Source organism: Haliotis rubra, unplaced genomic scaffold (genome assembly GCF_003918875.1).
Source record: "Haliotis rubra isolate DU_JTF1 unplaced genomic scaffold, ASM391887v1 Scf1827, whole genome shotgun sequence".
Classification (NCBI taxonomy): Eukaryota; Metazoa; Mollusca; class Gastropoda; order Lepetellida; family Haliotidae; genus Haliotis; species Haliotis rubra.
Genome location: NW_025765811.1, coordinates 67,601 through 86,818, shown reverse-complemented (window position 1 = coordinate 86,818; position 19,218 = coordinate 67,601). Strand labels below are relative to the sequence as shown.

At 40.6% G+C, this 19,218-nt stretch overlaps 1 protein-coding gene and 2 long non-coding RNA genes across 4 annotated transcripts in view; all 3 read left to right on the top strand.

Annotated features, from left to right (window-relative positions):
- The window catches only part of LOC124273653 (serine/threonine-protein phosphatase 6 regulatory ankyrin repeat subunit B-like), a 28,385-nt gene extending 16,100 nt beyond the window's left edge, over positions 1-12,285 (top strand). The window contains exons 4-7 of one of the 2 annotated variants that reach the window (XM_046708926.1): positions 5,016-5,166; positions 6,235-6,266; positions 7,879-7,959; positions 8,871-12,285. In XM_046708926.1, coding sequence (XP_046564882.1) covers positions 5,016-5,166; positions 6,235-6,266; positions 7,879-7,959; positions 8,871-9,853 — 1,247 coding nt within the window. In that variant the 3' untranslated portion in view covers positions 9,854-12,285. The remainder of the gene's footprint in view (positions 1-5,015; positions 5,167-6,234; positions 6,267-7,878; positions 7,960-8,870) is intronic. The other variant, XM_046708927.1, reaches the window with a different exon arrangement.
- A 3,546-nt stretch (positions 12,286-15,831) lies between these two features.
- On the top strand, positions 15,832-18,200 carry LOC124273658. Its single transcript, XR_006897709.1, has 2 exons — positions 15,832-16,021; positions 17,570-18,200. It is a non-coding gene; the product is annotated as an uncharacterized LOC124273658 (long non-coding RNA).
- On the top strand, positions 16,356-16,854 carry LOC124273657. The gene is made up of 3 exons (XR_006897708.1): positions 16,356-16,400; positions 16,534-16,577; positions 16,784-16,854. It is a non-coding gene; the product is annotated as an uncharacterized LOC124273657 (long non-coding RNA).
- Positions 18,201-19,218: the final 1,018 nt, after the last annotated feature.

The following is a 19,218-nucleotide window of genomic DNA, read 5'->3' as shown; positions in this document are numbered from 1 at the left end:
CTGGTCTGGAGAGGCCTGAGGTGACTGATGTCTGCTGAGAGGCAGATAAAGGAGAAATTTTAAGCACAGTTCGTTTCCACTCAGCAGTCGGACATTAGAGAGAGAGAGAGTACACTACGTGGGATAGGATAAGTTTAAAAATTTTATGTTTTGATCACCAGTTCCTCACACATCTGTTCCATTTTAGTTCTAAATTCTGAAACTGTTTTTTCAAGTGTACTTTGTACCACGCATCTATCAGCCATGCAGTTGGTCGGTTGCAGTAAAGATACCAGTCATCATAGTTTGATTTGAAATATTTACCCGTAATATTCTACCCCTTATAAATGTGTTAGTTAGTCAGTGCTGTGTGTCATTTAATATATACTGAGTCAAAAAAGAAACTTCACAATCTTTCTTCAGGGCACTATAAAAGAACAAGAGATGGTAAGATGGTTAAATTGTTATTATTCCATTGCTGAGATCTGTGTGATGTACTCGATACACTGACAGTGCCATAATCAGTTCCACTAGGCTACACCGCCGTTCAAAAACATGGGTATACAGAATGTCAAGTCACAAGAATAAAATGCGAAATTTCTCAGATCAGTATCGTGTATGGCCGCCCCGCGCATTCACCACTGCCAAACACCGTCTCCTCATCGACTGCCTGATGCTTGTGAACACGTGGTTGGGATTCTGCGCCATTGCTCTTGCAAGGCAGCGCCAAGTTCCTGCAAATTCTGAGGTTGGTTCCTAAGACCACGAAGCCTTCTCCTAAGTGCATCCCAAACGTGCTCTATTGGATTAAGGTCAGGGGACCTCGATGGCCAATCCATGACGTTGATTCCAGCGTTTTGAAGGAAATTTCGTATCAACATCGCGGTATGCGGCCGAGCATTATCATGCTGGAACTGTAGACCTGGGCCATGAGCCACCATAAAGGAACAATTTTCCGTGACGTCACACGTGGACGACCCGACCTTGGGCGATCAGAAGTTGTGCCAGTTTGTTGTAGACGACCTCGCAAGTCATACACAGTACGACGGCTGCATCCCATTGCTCTTGCGACGTCAATAACTGATCTTCCCGCTTGCAACATGCCAACGGCACGTTCACGTTGCACATTTGACAATCGTGGCATTTAAAGTACCGTTAGAACTGTGGTTTAAAAGTGTTTTTTCAATTCTTGAGGCCAATGTAAATACGTGCATATGAAGAAAACTTCGATGCGAAGATCATGTGATCGACTGCACGTGCAAAACTTGATTTGGCACTAACGTCATTTGCACGACGAATGGATGGGTTTGAGTGGGTTTTGCTAACGTTTTTCTAGAGTCGAAAGATAGGGATCCCATTTCGGATACATAGATGTATCATCAGGGAAAAATTATTCATTATTTTTCATTTTACATTTTGTGAAGTTTCTTTTTTGACTCAGTATATATGTTAATTTATTGATCAATTTCTTATAAACTTTTGATACAGTTTAAAGCTCTTTATAATAAGTAGCTTATTATGTCAGTTTGTTAGGAATTCATTTGCCAAAGAAATTCTGTTTAAAATCCGATATTGTTATGATGACATAAATACGAATTTAACACCAAAAGCGTTCCATCTATATATCTTCTTTCTTCTTTTTTTTTGCTTTTATCAATATTTGTACATAAGGTTATAGGGCAGGTTATACTTATGTATATTTAGAGCTAAAAAGTCCTGCATGTGTAATGTAATATTCACGTACGCAATACATACAAAAATATCAGATTAAATTACAGATGCAGATATCTATTGATGTGAAGAGGAAAAAGATTTGACATTATTATTTTTTGGGGAAAGTTAGTTTACAGCCAAGAAACATAAAAGGACTAGGTCTAAAAACGAAATATGAACTTTTTATGTCTGTTATGATAATCTGATCATTGTGAAGGCAAACTGGTATACATTCCTCTGTGTCTGAAAAACACTATCATTTTCTTCCATTCAAGTTTTTAAAAAGTGATTTTTATATATCCTTACTTTATCATGATCAGAATGCAGTCGTTGTAGAAATTTGCAATTATAGATTTCTACCATTCACCCATACATGCATAAGGGTTTTCCATGATGCATGACAACGAAAACAATATTTCAGTGATATCCATTCTATTTGTAAATCACATGTGTACATTATGTAATGGTATGTAGGTGATGATTGACATAATTCATCCATGACTGTTTAACTTACAATTCTTGAACATTCTGTTTCTTTGTTGTATACCTGCTAAATATTTGTGTTGCCAAAACTCTCATTTAAAACGACCTGACGAAATTCAAAAAAGTTTACATTTCGCTTACCGCATAATCTAGCTACCTGCCATACTGAATCGTCAAAATATAGCCTAATCAGCCATACTACAGAATGAGATTTGAGTGCGTATACAATAATAATACACTACAAAATTAACAGAGTGATATTCAGACAATTGGTGAAAAACTTAAATTACCTATTGCAAAACGTCATCAAAACGACAAAACGTGATCTGAAATAAACATCAACTGATTAAAACACCTCGCTTCGAATGACCATCTGGGGATTCATTATTGCAATAGAATCAATCATTGTCATCCCTGATATATCATGGAACAAATATTTCAGGATACAACACTTGATGTATCATCATTTAAGGGACAATATACTGTTCATACACCAGCGTGAACGTTACTGATAAAGGTGAAGGCTAAAGGTATAGGCACCAGGTACAAAGGGCCATATGTTATTGATACGACAGTGGTACTTACTGCCTTGTTCTGACACCAGGCTGTCGTAAACAGACCCAGGTTTGTCATGTATATGATTCGAAAGTATCACAATACACTTACACAATCGCTATTGCGTAAGATTGTGGTGCTTGTGAGAAATGAAATCTAAGCTAAACATTCTGATTTTTGGGCTTACATGGATGTTAAGTTAGATTATTGTTATGATTATTATTGGATATTTATAGAGCGCACATATATGCATGCATTAGTGCATGCTGAAGGCGCTGGTATTTTTCCCCCGATCATTAGATGTCAATCTCAACGGCACATCTTATTATCAATCTCAGCTCCCTGGGGATCATACAACTCTCTCTGCCACTAGGCGCACTGAGTTAATCTGACTTTCCCATCCTTATGAGTCACCTATTCTGGTCTGGGACATAGTCACAGTACTTTGTCCAAGTTTACTGCACGTTGCTGTACCCGCAACTAGTTGTTTGCACGTACTCATGTGACCACCATCTGGTTATATACCAACGGATTCGTGGGTTCTTTTTAAGTGCACATGGTTTTGTACTGTACACTAGGGGTTGTGACAACACTGATAGATCATTTTCCATCTGAGGGAAAAGCTAGGTGTCTTATTTATGACAGCCATGCTTACTGTCCAGGTGACGAAACGTGAATGCAGCAGTTATATTGGTTTGTAAACTGCCTTAATTTCAGAATGCATATGCTTAATTCTATCATATTTGTTTGTTTTTTGTTAGTGTCACAGATCATATTTTACTTACTGATTACAGATTAAGATATTGTTTCGACACATAACACAGTAAACAGACCAAAGCTTCTATTTAGCGCCCATAAACACCTCCCTCCAGAACAACAGCGCAGTTGTACAGAACTAGCGCGCTCCCATTCTGTGCTCTCAACAGAGCATACCAACTCGGTATAACAATAGCACATCGCTTGATATCGTAAGAACATATATTCCACAACCCCAAAATATAATTTTTAAAAACGATCTCTAGAATGATTACAATGAGCTAAAGTGTGGTCAAGGTCACAAGGTTCAATACTTACGCATCGTTGAGACACATGTATCAATTTTCAGACAAACCAGCGCTCAAAGGTGTGTTCATGACGAATAGTCTTGCTTTATTAAGGCGCTGTGGTAGCCGGTATCCTCCCATTTGTCAGACATCCAATAGTCAGACAGGTTAGAACAACAAACCAAATGGTTGAGTACACAGCTAATCTCCTGCCTGTTACCTCTTAATGAAATTGGAATTGCTCATAAAATAAAGAACAGAACAGAACTTTATTACACTCAGGCCGATATCATCGGCAGATCGGCATATGAGGTCGATATGACAATAAATGATACCATTATGTTAGTAGTATAATAGTAGTTAACCGGAAGATTTTACAGTGTGTAAGATATATTTACAGAATTTACTGACCTTTTTCGTAACAGATACCTCTTTACATGTAAAGAGTGCTTTGTATTTTAACATATTTAGAGAATATGTTTGACATTTTTTTGAATTTTCCACCTCTGAGCTCCAGATTTGAATTGGATGACATTTATTTTTTATCCAGGAAGATGAAATAGGAGACTGTTAAAGCCATACATTACTTAACCCAATGTTATTGAAAATATTCCCTGTACCTGACATCCAGGTAAAGCTGTGAATAGCTTCACTATGAAGATGATATACAATAGAACAAAAGATTGAAAAACCTCGGTTGAATTAGACCAAAAAGTTAATATAAGACTTTTAAGGTCAACAGAAACTTGGGCTCTACCTAATTCACCATGAAGCATATATACGTACAATGGGGTACTTTTTTACAGGCAATAATTATCTCATAAAACATATATGTAATTTTCAATTTATTTTGAATTAACATATCCCCCAAATTGATATAGTTAGTTTGAAAGAACATTTTCTATCAAAAATAACTCCAAGATATTTATACCCAATGACAGTTTTCCAACTGGGACATTCCGGTGAATATATGGGTGTTGTCCTAATTAATCCCTAGTCCAGTGTCTAACAATTCGATTCCTAATTAATGGGATGTCTAACTAATGGGAGTAAAGCGTGGTAGTCTAGTGGTTAAAGCTTCCGCTTGTCACGCCGAAGACCCGGTTTCGATTCCCCACATGAGTACAGTGTGTGAAACCCATTTCTGGTGACCTTGCAATGATATTGCTGGAATATTGCTAGAAGTGGCGTAAAACCATACTCACTCACTTGCTTTATTAGAATTAATATTTTTGTTTTCAGGAAGTGGTCCTAAGAAAAGTGAAACACAGACGGCAGAACAGAATGCCTCAAGACCTGTGTCTATGATGCCTGTTCCCGTGTTCATCGGTGTCGTCGTCATACTCGTCATCATCATCATCATCATTCTAGTTGTTTACATATGTCGAAGAAGGTATGAATACATTTCACTGAAACAGGTCATATACAAGAAGTTGCCTTTGAATGATAAGTCACATCCGAGACACTTTCTGGCGAGTTCGATACTTAAAAGCAATGTCATTATTTAGCGTTGACAGAATTTCTAACTGTCATATAGATATGTCGTTGTCACAGACAAAACTCAATGTCTTGTTTTATTGACACCTGTGTGTCTGCCTGCCTGTCTGCTAATGACAATATTCAATACACAGCTGCTATCACTGACCACATGCAATTTGAACTTAACACCAATCAGGCTATACACCATAAACAAAATGCATTGATTTATGGCCCGAGTTCGGTCTCTGTCACATTATGTAATTACACAGACAGGCAGGTGTGATGCTTGCACATGACATGTTATGATGTCTGTTGATTGCAAAATGTTATACACAAAAAATGAGCATATATTTACAAAACCCAACATCTCTCTATATATATACATACAATTAACCGTGAAGGCATCTGCAAATGAACCAGCCGTTACACTTGAGTGCACACCCACCTGCTCTGACTGGTATCACAGCTGCTTCGTTTCTTTAACTCCAGTTTTACGTGTGTGTACATTGTGTGTGTTTTGTTAACTTGGTGATGGGCAGAACCCAAGATTATCTTTACCTATCCTGAATAGCAGGATTCCACAGGGATCGGGTTGATTCTTACAACTATAATCTGTCGGTACCTGCACAATACATGTATAAGAGATTACCCTCAATTATGAACTTCCCACGATGAGCTGTAATTTGCGATCGAGTCATAAATACGAGAAATGATATCAAGCTTTGGTTTAAGATGAATATTGATTCTCTTAGGTTCAGGTTAGAACCCATGCGGGTCCTAACCGGCGACTAAATGGGTCGTGTGGTCAGGGTCGGTGACTTACTTGATGTCGACGTAACCCAGTTGTGTAGATCGATGCTCATGATGTCAATCACTGGATTATATTCCAATTGCGATTACTAATTCAAAATTGATTAATGCGATGAGCAAACAAACATGACATTTGGTTTTATGTTAATTACTGATTGCTGTTCTGTTGCAGGCATGTGTGTATGATAAAAGGAAGGCGAATGGGTAAGATATAAATAAACAGATTTATGACATCACATATGTGACCCCTTCACTCATAAGTAAGGTTACTCTTTTGACCGTTTTTCAGGAATCAAATGACACCGCCATGTATAAAAGTACATTGAGAATGTATGTTGTTCCCGTGTAGTACCTATAAATCAAAGCTGATCATCTTCTTACTGTTGAGCGCTTTAACACCTCACTTGTCCTGAAGGGCTATATCAGATTATATCATCGCAAATGTTACAATGGATCATGGATTCAAACGTTTTACCACATCAAAACTAGGAGTTCAATATGATAGCCAGGAGGACGTTTTCCACACTCAGTTTCGATTATCTTGTGAGTGCTTAGACTTGGTGTTGTGCTGGCCATGATTTGACTTTTGTAGATACACTTTGCACGCTCAATACAGTGAAGGAAATATATGAATGAGATATTTTCAAATATGTTAAAATATGATACAAAGTACATATTTACACACGAAAAGACATTTTATCTAAAGCAACAAACAACTATCCAGATCCCACAGCTAACGCATACACACATCCAGATTCACCTGTAAAACATGGCACTAACTCATGCAGTACAACTTTATCTTGAACGCAATGTGCCCGTGTGACGCATGCACCTCGTTATAGCGTTATTACGGCCGTCCGAAAACGTATGATGTCCGAAAATACATAATCCGACGATATAACGAGTATTTAGATTCATGATCATGATCAGTCCATGTTAATACTCACCAACACATCAGCTATATGCCCCCTTTTATTAAAAGGCAGGATAACTGATATAACAGAAGATGCCTTAGTCATGAAAGTTCTGTGTATTAGCCACGGGAATGATTTTCCGATAAATCAATGTGGATTTTGTTTGTGTGTCAGTATGTGATGCTGTAATATCAAGTATGATAAAAGTGGGGCTTATGTTTTTTCGAACGAACTGATTTTACCCAGGCGTAAATTTTACTGGTTGTGTTGATTTCACAGGATGGAGTTGTATGTTACGTCCGATCATTAGGTCAGTCACACTCTGTATCTAGGATAAGTTGTTTCAAGAAAAATTTGTCAGTTAGAGAATTATATTGTGTCCGTTGTGTTAGAGTGTGTCAACTGTCAATTCAACCTAATGAACAACGTTGTGACAATTGTAACTTCCAATCTACACCTGGCTCATTTTACACAAGAATAATGTTTTCAATTTGTATAAATTCTCACAACATTGAAGAGCAGGTCGTGCTAGGATCGCATCACACAGAGGCAGTGTACCGTGAGTTCCCTTCGTAACCAATTACTGATGAACATTAGGCGTAACTTCACTCACCACTGCCATCTACTGAATCTCACAGGATCTACGTCTCTTCAGACTTTTCTCCCAAATTAAGTAGTTACGATGAGGGCGGAAACCGATCTGATTATAATTATATACAGTCAAAACAGAGAAACTAAATCTTTAAAGACTACACGACTGAAACAATGGAATAAAGGGAAGCTGAAACATAGTATCCACTGTACATCTGTAAATCAAGACTCCATATCATTGCCAAATATTGTTTAAAATATCGTCTTGAAGTATAGGTTCAGGTTCCTTAGACATATTTTCCTATTTTCAGGCTGCGATGATGTGTCCGGTCTAGATCTAAAGCTCCTCGCTGATGGCGGTAAGAACAAATCACTAACGAAAATATGTTCAGGTGATAGAACAGATTTTGGACGGAATAACAAGTTCATTTCATTTCAGATGGTTCCATAATGTAGTACAGTTGAGTTGTAAGTTTGGAACGGATGGGTATTCAGATAAGTACCCTGGTTTTCATGTTTGTCATCCATTTTCACATGGCAGGAATATCTTGCTCAATTTCTTGGAAGGTCTGGGGTTGATTTTACAGCGCATCCAAATGTGTTCCATCGATGTCAAGTCTGAGAAACGTGTTTGTATGGTTTATTTCCCTGCCGCCATCCTATGACAGGGGCACCATTGAAGATTAAATTACGTTCCTTCTTAATGACAATGTGCATTTCGGATGCTACCGGAAGGGCAAGATTATGTTAATACTCGTGATCACTGGTGTCATTACTGAAATTTAGTGATCCGTTCGTATATAAATTAAGGCTCGTATATTTTTCGCCCTTTACGTTCAATCCTGTAGTATTTGGGGCCGTTATTCTCGAAACGTTCGTAGCCTTAAGAATTCTTATCTTTGACCGTAGCCAATGTGTTAAGAATGGGCTTAAGAAGTTCGTAGGGCTACGAACATTTCGAGAATAGCTAGCCAGGTATGATATATCCCCTGGGAACTTGGTGCTAATGTTATTGACATTGTGTAACAATTTCTACTTACTTCTTCCTTTCCACTTCTAAAATTGTATGTATCAACTCGCATTATGTACCTGATGAAAGACTCGTTGCAAATTTGTAAGATGTGTCATGTGACCAGTAGTATGACCTTTGTGTTACAGAGGCCAACAACCCACAACGTCCTCGAGACATATGTTTACTTCCACCATACTGAAAACTTCTCATGTACTCATTTGGACTGGTTCGTTTTAAGTGTTGCTGGTTTGTAAGATACATATGATCATCAGTATGACCTTGGTGTTACAGCGGACACTGACCTCCATGTCGCCTGCAAGGAAGGGAACCTACAGCGAGTCAGAGACATTCTGGACCAGAGTCTGGTGGACATCAACAAGCAGGGGAAAAGAGGAATGACACCGGTGATGTGGGCAGCAAGAAGGGGACACAGAGAACTGGTTGACTTACTTGTGAAGAAAGGTGCTGATTTGAAAATTGTGGACAATGATGATAACAACATCCTTCACTGGGCCTGTTATGGAAAGCATGTGACAATGGTGAAACATGTCGTCTCAAAGAACATGGTTGACATCAAAAGTAGAGGGTGGGATATGCGGACCCCACTCATGTGTGCAGCTTGTCAGGGGAATATAGACATGTTTCAGTTACTTGTAAGTAAAGGGGGTCTTGCTATAGAAGCAGACATAGATGGGAACAACATCCTTCGACTCGCCTGTTGGGGTGGCAATGTGGATATTGTGCGCTATATCCTCTTACATGATACTGTAGACATCGATGGTAGAGGACAGTCCGGGAGGACTCCATTGGAGGTGGCAGCATGCAAAGGACATGGAAAGATCTTCGACCTACTTGTGACTAAAGGAGCCGATCTCACTGTAGTTGATAATGCTGGTAACAACATCCTCCATTCGGCCTGTCTTGGGGGACATGCGAATATTGTGAGCCGTGTCCTCAAGCTGGGCAAGGTGGACATAAACAGTCGCGGTCAGTGCAGAAGGACGCCTCTGATGATGGCAGCAAGGATGGAGGATAAAGAAATATTTGACTTGCTCGTGAAAGAAGCTGATACAACACTAGAGGATGATGATGGTAACACCATCCTTCATCATGCTTCTGAGGGAGGAAATGTTGATATAATGAAGGATGCCCTCGGGGTGACGAATGTGGACATCAACGCCAGGAACAAGCATCGTGAAACACCGACCATGCTGGCGACAGAGGGTGGTGACGTGTGCAACCTCCTGGTACAACGTTGTGGACTTATGCAGTAACTGAAAGAAAAAAAGGACTGGCAAATTCTCCAGATGAAAATGTCCGTATGATAAAATAGTTCCAGTACTTATCTGAAATATTGTGAGCCTTGTATTCCTCCTCATCGTGAATAGGATGGACGTCAAATTAAGATAAACCAAAACTTCCTATGAAATGCAAGAAGAATAGTACACCATCCACGCCATATATGTTGGGCATATCCGTTTTTCAGTAAAACATAATGAATATCAATGAATAGACTTGACCGGTTAATTTACCCCCAACCTGTATTTCCAGTATGGACTTCAGAGCAAGAATGGACACCTTTGTTCAGCAGCTATTTTTCTGAATGAACTGAAATACTGAGGGTGTCACAGAACTGATCTATTCAGAGAGTACGACTGCATTTCTGTGTTTATTGCATGGAACGTCGTTTCGATTTCTTGTACCGTTATCAAGCTGAAGTATACTTCTAGAATGCCGATCAGAAAATTGAAATATTGGTATTTAAACATAGCGGAAAGGCATAATGTGGATACAGCTTTTGGGAATATCCTTTATGCAAGGAGGCATTCGTGGACGTAAATGGACGACAGCATTGCTAGACAATATGACCTGTAATCACTGAAAGGTCAGTCAGCTTGCATGTCCAAACATGCATCTCCTCCTATCCCATCCAACAAGACAGTCGGTGGTGTGCACTTTAATATCTGCAGTGTCTCAACACATGGAGGCATGACAGATGATCTGCTGCAAGATGTTACCTGTTGCTCATATACCTTGCTTTAATAGTAAATGTGTGGACAACACGGATCCTCAATCACACAATGCTTGTCCGTTGCTAGATGTTCCGTTGCTGATGATGTAGATAGTAGAGGAAGTATAATCATTAAACACATGTACATGTGTCTATCACACCAATATGTAATGTCAAGTTAGCTGTCCAATTGTCTGCAGACAGACCTGTTGTTTTACACCGATACTGGATGTGAACAGCAGGGTCATGTTAGCAGTTAGTTAATGCAATGGAGGGCATTTTCCTTTCTTCCCCGTATAGCATGAAAGCTGATCGAATAGTTTTGTGATAGTTGTCTCCCTTATACCATAACAATCCTTCAGCCAATATAAAACAGTTAAAGCTGGAACTATTAACATTCCATGAACACAAAGAAAGTATATAATGTTTACCTTGCAATGAATACTTAAATCCACGTACTTGTGAATCCATGCTATTTCGTAGCCCTATTATATTGTGATCGTAATTGATATTGATAATTGATTGTGATGATTGTGATAATCTTGCTATCAAGCAGTCCTTCGACGACAGGACGTCATAAATGTCAGTATGCTTGATATAAATAACATTAATTTTGTCTCGTGACGATATTTCTGAAATATTGCCGATGGGACGGTGCATTTTACTCACTCACTCAATACTCCACCCCAACCCTAAATAAGGCCACTCCCGCTAAATTACACTGTTTTCATATTGACTAATAATGTTTTGCATTACTTCACTGAATCATAAACCGATCTTGTACCCTGTAATTCCAGCATTTTGATTAGCTGAACTGGTCACGTGATCTCTATTCGCATTGTCCATAACAAATTAAGCTTCATCCACTACCTACTTTCAACTCAAGGGACAGCCGGGGAATTCCAATATTACAGTCTTACATACATGTACAACCTTTTCTACTTCACATGCATGGAGGCAATTCATAGAGTTTCATTTTTTTTCAGTTCATACCTCCATGAACCGAAAACATTACAAGTCAATCCTTAAATACATTTCATCCTGGAACCAATTTGATCTAAACAGACACCTCCAGTCCACTCCCTGCTACAGCGTTTATTTTGTAACCTTGTTTCATTATGTTGCTATATTTGTACTTACGCTGTGAGGTATGGGCTTAATGTATGTGTGTGTCAGAACAAATACAAACCTGGACTTGACATTGTAATGTTTTACATGTTTACAAATTCCATTCAGTTGTTTGGTATGTGTTTACTAAAACAAATTCATTTTTTTGAGTTGCAAAATTCAGTCTTAAATTGACTGAGTTCCTGGTCCAACTTTTATTGTACTGTCTTCACAAGCCTCTGCAAAATCACTTGTCCATCCCATCGGGCCCTTTCACGTTTTTCATTACCATTGACTATTTGAAGAACACGCGAGGCTTTTAAAACGTTTAAATATGTTGTTTTTCTGATTGATTCCACGTTTCAGCTTGCATGTTGTTGTGATGTCTGACCTACGACTGTGCTGCTCCATCTCACTACAGATATATTGTGTCGAGTCTGCTTGCTATTTCAGTTAATGATGCATGTGGGTTTAAGACACACACATTATTTATATTCATTGTTCAAACTGATTGCGTGTTTTATCAAATGTTTTAATATGAACTTGCAAGGTGTTGTTCTACGGCTGTAGCTTACATAACACATTTTATCTTTAATCTTCATTTCAGTTTATCGCTCACAGAGAGCTATGCAGTCAGGTATCATGAACAAGGGATTAGATCATCACAGATACTCTGATAACAAAACATGTAATGGGTCAACTATGAGATCACGACACTGTAAAACGTTTACATTTCATTTTAGAAATCAAGAGCAATGCGTTATTCTGTAAAATAATAGCTCACCTACATGTCTAAAATATCACGTTGTCTTGTAAGAAGAACTGCGATCTGTGGGGCGATTTACATAGCGTTTTGTATACATTATTATGTGGATATTTGGATCATGACAAACTTTACACATTCACTTTACATTACACATATGTGACTGGCTCTCATTAAGGCCTGAATGACTGGGGACGTACAATTTTTAAGAGAAGGGTAAAGAAGCAAATAAAAAATATTTGTTTACTTTCACTCTGATAAACACTTGCTCTAATCCAATGAAGAAATGTATTTTGTAATTCATCCTTAAGAAAAACACATATCTTTTCAACATACCTAAAATATAACATGAGCCAAGACAGGTTATTTTCTGCTTTCCTGTGGATCTTTTTGGTTTTCTTTGGTGATTACATCATGCATGAACTAAAGGTCTGACGTCACACTCGGAACTAATTTCATGCATGATTTAATCAAAACACATTTCTGTGAATAACTGTAAGGTGGAGTGTCCAAGAGCGTATTCTGCTGAGACCGGGAGTATGTGACATGTGATCTCACCTGTTCCCTGGGAACAATCAAACCTCACCTTAAGGGTACTGTCAACACCAGTTAATGTGCCAAAACCACACGGTTCTTTAGAGTACATCCACAGTGCAAACAACGAGACTTACCAAGAGTTTTGTATACATGTACATATAGATTAATACATAGTAACACTTATAGATGCCCAGGAGCTGGAGGGTCATACTCTGGGCCATCAGCTGACGGTAGGATGTAACACTTGTAGATGTCCAGGAGATGGGGGGTCATACTCTGGACCATCAGCTGACGGTAGGATGTAACACTTGTACATGTTCAGGAGCTGGAGGGTCATCCTCAGTACCACCAGCTGACGGTAGGATGTAACGAGAGTACAATGTAGTATCTATAAATAAGTAATTAATTAACCTGCCCATGTACTACAGTGTTTAAGGGCTCAAGGCACTGTACCACCGGCCCACACTTGATTTTCTAACACATCCACCTCTTGATTGTCTTGCTTGTGTTGATTGTCTTATCATGACTCCCAACGTCGGTACAATGAGTGAAGCCTTTCCTGATGTCCCACTTGTGAGGCTATTGCTGACAAGTACGTAAAACCATATATAATACTAACTCACGTACGTTTTATATTTGTGTGTTGTCAGTGGGGCTGTACTTGTATCACCCAGTGAGATGTGATTGACGGAGTAGTCTCCCTTGTACTGTGCATGTCCCAGTGAGCCCCGCTGTTATTGTGATGTTGGTATGCCTGCTCTAACAGTGGCTTGTGTGGAGTGCACCTGTTTTGTGAGCAGTCTGTGCAGCGTACTGACGGAGTAGTGTCCCTTGTATCGTTCATCGCTTATGCGTGACAGGAGGGGACATCGATCACTTGAGTTACCCACACACTGCAGGTCTGGGCATTCTCAGCGGTCTGTCGCGTGTACCTGTACTTAGTGGAGGAGTTCTCAGTGTGAATGGCAGCAGTGTGTCAAACGCATAAACTGTATACAAACGTGGAATGACATGGTGGTCGAGTCTGTATATCGTATACATGACAGTGTGTGACCAGTGTAATATCATTATACTATATATACAAACGTGGGATGACATGGTGGTCGAGTCTGTATACCGTATACATGACAGTGTGTGACCAGTGTAATATCATTTTACTATATATACAAACGTGGGATGACATGGTGGTCGAGTCTGTATACCGTATACATGACAGTGTGTGACCAGTGTAATATCATTATACTATATATACAAACATGGGATGACATGGTGGTCGAGTCTGTATACCGTATACATGACAGTGTGTGACCAGTGTAATATCATCATACTATATACACAAACGTGGGATGACATGGTGGTCGAGTCTGTATACCGTATACATGACAGTGTGTGACCAGTGTAATATCATTATACTATATACCAACGTGGGATGACATGGTGGTCGAGTCTGTATACCGTATACATGACAGTGTAATGATCATACTATATATACATATATATATACATATAAACAAACGTGATGACATGGTGGTCGAGTCTGTATACCGTATACATGACAGTGTGTGACCAGTGTAATATCATCATACTATATATACAAACGTGGGATGACATGGTGGTCGAGTCTGTATACCGTATACATGACAGTGTGTGACCAGTGTAATATCATCATACTATATATACAAACGTGTGATGACATGGTGGTCGAGTCTGTATACCGTATACATGACAGTGTGTGACCAGTGTAATATCATTATACTATATATATAAACATGGGATGACATGGTGGTCGAGTCTGTATACCGAATAACTGAAAGTGTGTGACCAGTGTATCATCATCATACTATATACAAACTTGGGATGACATGGTGGTCGAGTCTGTATACCGTATACATGACAGTGTGTGACCAGTGTAATATCATTATACTATATATACAAACGTGGAATGACATGGTGGTCCAGTCTGTATACCGTATACATGACAGTGTGTGACCAGTGTAATATCATTATACTATATATACAAACGTGGGATGACATGGTGGTCGAGTCTGTATACCGTATACATGACAGTGTGTGACCAGTGTAATATCATTATACTATATATACAAACGTGGGATGACATGGTGGTCGAGTCTGTATACCGTATACATGACAGTGTGTGACCAGTGTAATATCATTATACTATATATGCAAACGTGGAATGACATAGTGGTCCAGTCTGTATACCGAATACATGACCGCCTGTGACAGGGGTTATATAATCACTGTGTATACAAACGCTGGATGACCTATTTTCAGTTTATGGACCAATTTGACCCAAATACATTACTACTAAACATAAGAACGTTAGTCAACAAGAGCTTTCAACACAACGCTGTTCTAATCGAACCTGCATAATTCTCATACATAGGTTATTCCTACCGTTCAAAAGTACGTATGCTGAAGATCATGAATGTTTTCATACGATCAGGAATGATACAGATTTACACGATTATGGCTCGTGGAAGGAATAAAACTAATTACAAATTCCTGCACCTTAGTCGACTAAACAGCCCGTTACAGTGTACAACAGTTAATCGCCTTATAAATACGATCAACACCCATCTTTCCATATAGTCTATTCTGTAAATAACCTACTTTGCAGCCTAACTACTCCATCAGGCACAAAACCCGAGATGAGTGGATCATATAAAATATGATTTGGGTTTACACTACCTCAGTAAAATACAGTACTTATATTAGACTGAGTCCCATCCGGGATTCGAACCCACACTCTCAGTGTCAGGCACCAAGTCGCCAGCACACAATGTCAGCCGTCTAACCCACAGTGGATCATGGGTGGATCATGTACGAATAAAACACATCTCCCTTTTAACTTGAATGACCACCAACTTCATACCAACAATGAATGGCTTCACTGACGGCGGCTGGAGGGAGTATCTGTTTGAATAGTGTACTCCGGGGGTAACGTGTGTCCTTACATACTGTACAGACATACAGAGGGACCCTGTCCTACTCGTGATGGAGGTTACAGTGACATACATGGAGGGACCCTGTCCTACTCCTGTGCTGGAGGTTACAGTGCTGAGACCCTGTCCTACTTACAGGTTACAGTGACAGAGGGGACCCTGTCCTACTCGTGCTGGAGGTTACAGTGACATACAGAGGGACCCTGTCCTACTCGTGCTGGAGGTTACAGTGACACACAGAGGGACCCTGTCCTACTCGTGCTGAGGTCCATACAGAGGAACCCTGTCCTACTCGTGCTGGAGGTTACAGTGACACACAGAGGGACCCTGTCCTACTCGTGCTGGAGGTTACAGTGACATACAGAGGGACCCTGTCCTACTCTCGTGCTGGAGGTTACAGTGACATACAGAGGGACCCTGTCCTACTCGTGCTGGAGGTTACAGTGACACACAGAGGGACCCTGTCCTACTCGTGCTGGAGGTTACAGTGACATACAGAGGGACCCTGTCCTACTCGTGCTGGAGGTTACAGTGACATACAGAGGGACCCTGTCCCACTCTGTGCTGGAGGTTACAGTGACATACAGAGGGACCCTGTCCTACTCGTGCTGGAGGTTACAGTGGCATACAGAGGGACCCTGTCCTTACAGTGACATACAGAGGGACCCTGTCCTACTCGTGCTGAGGTTACAGTGACACACAGAGGGACCCTGTCCTACTTACAGTGCTGGAGTTTACAGTGACATACAGAGGGACCCTGTCCTACTCGTGCTGGAGGTTACAGTGACATACAGAGGGACCCTGTCCTCTCGTGCTGGAGGTTACAGTGACATACAGAGGGACCCTGTCCTACTCATGCTGGAGGTTACAGTGACATACAGAGGGACCCTGTCCTACTCGTGCTGGAGGTTACAGTGACATACAGAGGGACCCTGTCCTACTCGTGCTGGAGGTTACAGTGACATACAGAGGGACCCTGTCCTACTCGTGCTGGAGGTTACAGTGACATACAGAGGGACCCTGTCCTACTCGTGCTGGAGGTTACAGTGACATACAGAGGGACCCTGTCCTACTCGTGCTGGAGGTTACAGTGACACACAGAGGGACCCTGTCCTACTCGTGCTGGAGGGACCCTGTCCTACTCGTGCTGGAGGTTACAGTGACATACAGAGGGACCCTGTCCTACAGGTGACATACAGAGGGACCCTGTCCTACTCAGTGTGCCTACTCGTGCTGGTTACAGTGACATACAGAGGGACCCTGTCCTACTCGTGCTGGAGGTTACAGTGACATACAGAGGGACCCTGTCCTACTCGTGCTGGAGGTTACAGTGACATACAGAGGGACCCTGTCCTACTCGTGCTGGAGGTTACAGTGACATACAGAGGGACCCTGTCCTACTCGTGCTGGAGGTTACAGTGACATACAGAGGGACCCTGTCCTACTCGTGCTGGAGGTTACAGTGACATACAGAGGGACCCTGTCCTACTCGTGCTGGAGGTTACAGTGACATACAGAGGGAACATGTCCTACAGAGGGAACATGTCCTACTCGTGCTGGAGGTTACAGTGACATACAGAGGGACCCTGTCCTACTCGTGCTGGAGGTTACAGTGACATACATGATCAAAATGACAGTGTAGTCTAACATTTTCCTTGATACCCCATGCCAACAGTTCACAGGAATATATAAGATCTGTCTTTACAATTTCATTGCTAGCAATAGTAGCATTTAGCATGAGGTATTGAAATAGATTTACAAAGCTCCTAAAGACCGTGAGTTGAATGCATATAGTGATAACTGTTGTTACATGATCACTCGTGGTCGCCATGAATCTGTATGAGGAGGCCACAAGAGTATCGTTTAGGTGCAGCGTACATTATGCATTATATAGAAATAACGGGGAACTTGTGTTCCAGTGACACGCCGCCTCGTAATGCCAGTGTTGTCTGACATCTTGTTTAATTATCCATGGTGATATACAATTCGTTTCATACCGATTTATTGTAAGCAATAGTCACTACACCTGCTTTTGGAATAACGTCAACAAATAAACATCATAAAGGCAATAGTGAAAACATGCTTCAGTACACCTCTGGATACTTCCATGCTCCACAATCTGTCGCCGTTCTACATAACACAAAGAGTACTGTGAACATGTGACTTTGGACTGAACAAAAGTCTTGCTATCAGCATGCACGTCCATCTGTAAATCCTCATTAAACCAGCACTGGAAAAGCTACAGACATTAACACAGGACTATGTCAGCTGCCTGTTTAGCCAGACATGTATGTAGCGACCTGTGCTGCACACCACTGTCAGCCGTAGTCCATGTTGTGTTGTGTTGTGTTGTGTGGGTTGTGGGGTTGTGTTGTGTTGTGGGTTGGGTGCAAGCACGGCAGTAGGACATGTTATGTGTTATATCGCCTGCAGTATCTTATTCACTATATGTAATACATTTCATATCTGGCTGAATTGTAAAGTGGGCGTCTCACCACCATCAAAACGACGTGAATGACTTTAGACCTTCACAGGTGATTAACATTCGACATATCAACATGCATTTGAGGAGATTTGCTATGATATTGCATCACAACTCTCTTGTAAACCCAACGTCTTGAAGATGTTTGTTTTTGCAGCCAACTGAAGTTTAAATGTTATATTTCAGTTATATCTTTAGTGGAATGTAAACGTATACTCATGCCATCAAATATCTCCGCTATTTGGGGAAACTGAAACTGAATATCAAAACATATTTTCCGCTCCATGTCTACATAAAACACTATCGTGATGTAAGATATGGACATTGATTAGAGAGAACAGAGAGTCACTGGTCTCGTTTAAAGGGGGAACCTGTTTGGTGCAGATATAACTGAAAACTCAAAGGTGGAATTCGGAAGTAGTCACTATATCAATGGCGGAAACCGTCCACATACCACACACATGGCCTCATATTTTTCTTGAATAATGTCTGCATGCCCAACTTGCAGTAAACTGCATTCACACACAGAGTTGTTATAAATGATAACACGCACCATCCATCACCATCACTCTAAACGCACAGACACGCACCATCCATCACCATCACTCTAAACGCACCAACACGCACCATCCAACCCCATCACCCTAAACGCACCAACACGCACCATCCAACACCATCACTCTAAACGCACCAACACAACCAAACGCACCAACACGCACCATCCAACACCATCACTCTAAACGCACCAACACGCACCATCCAACACCATCACT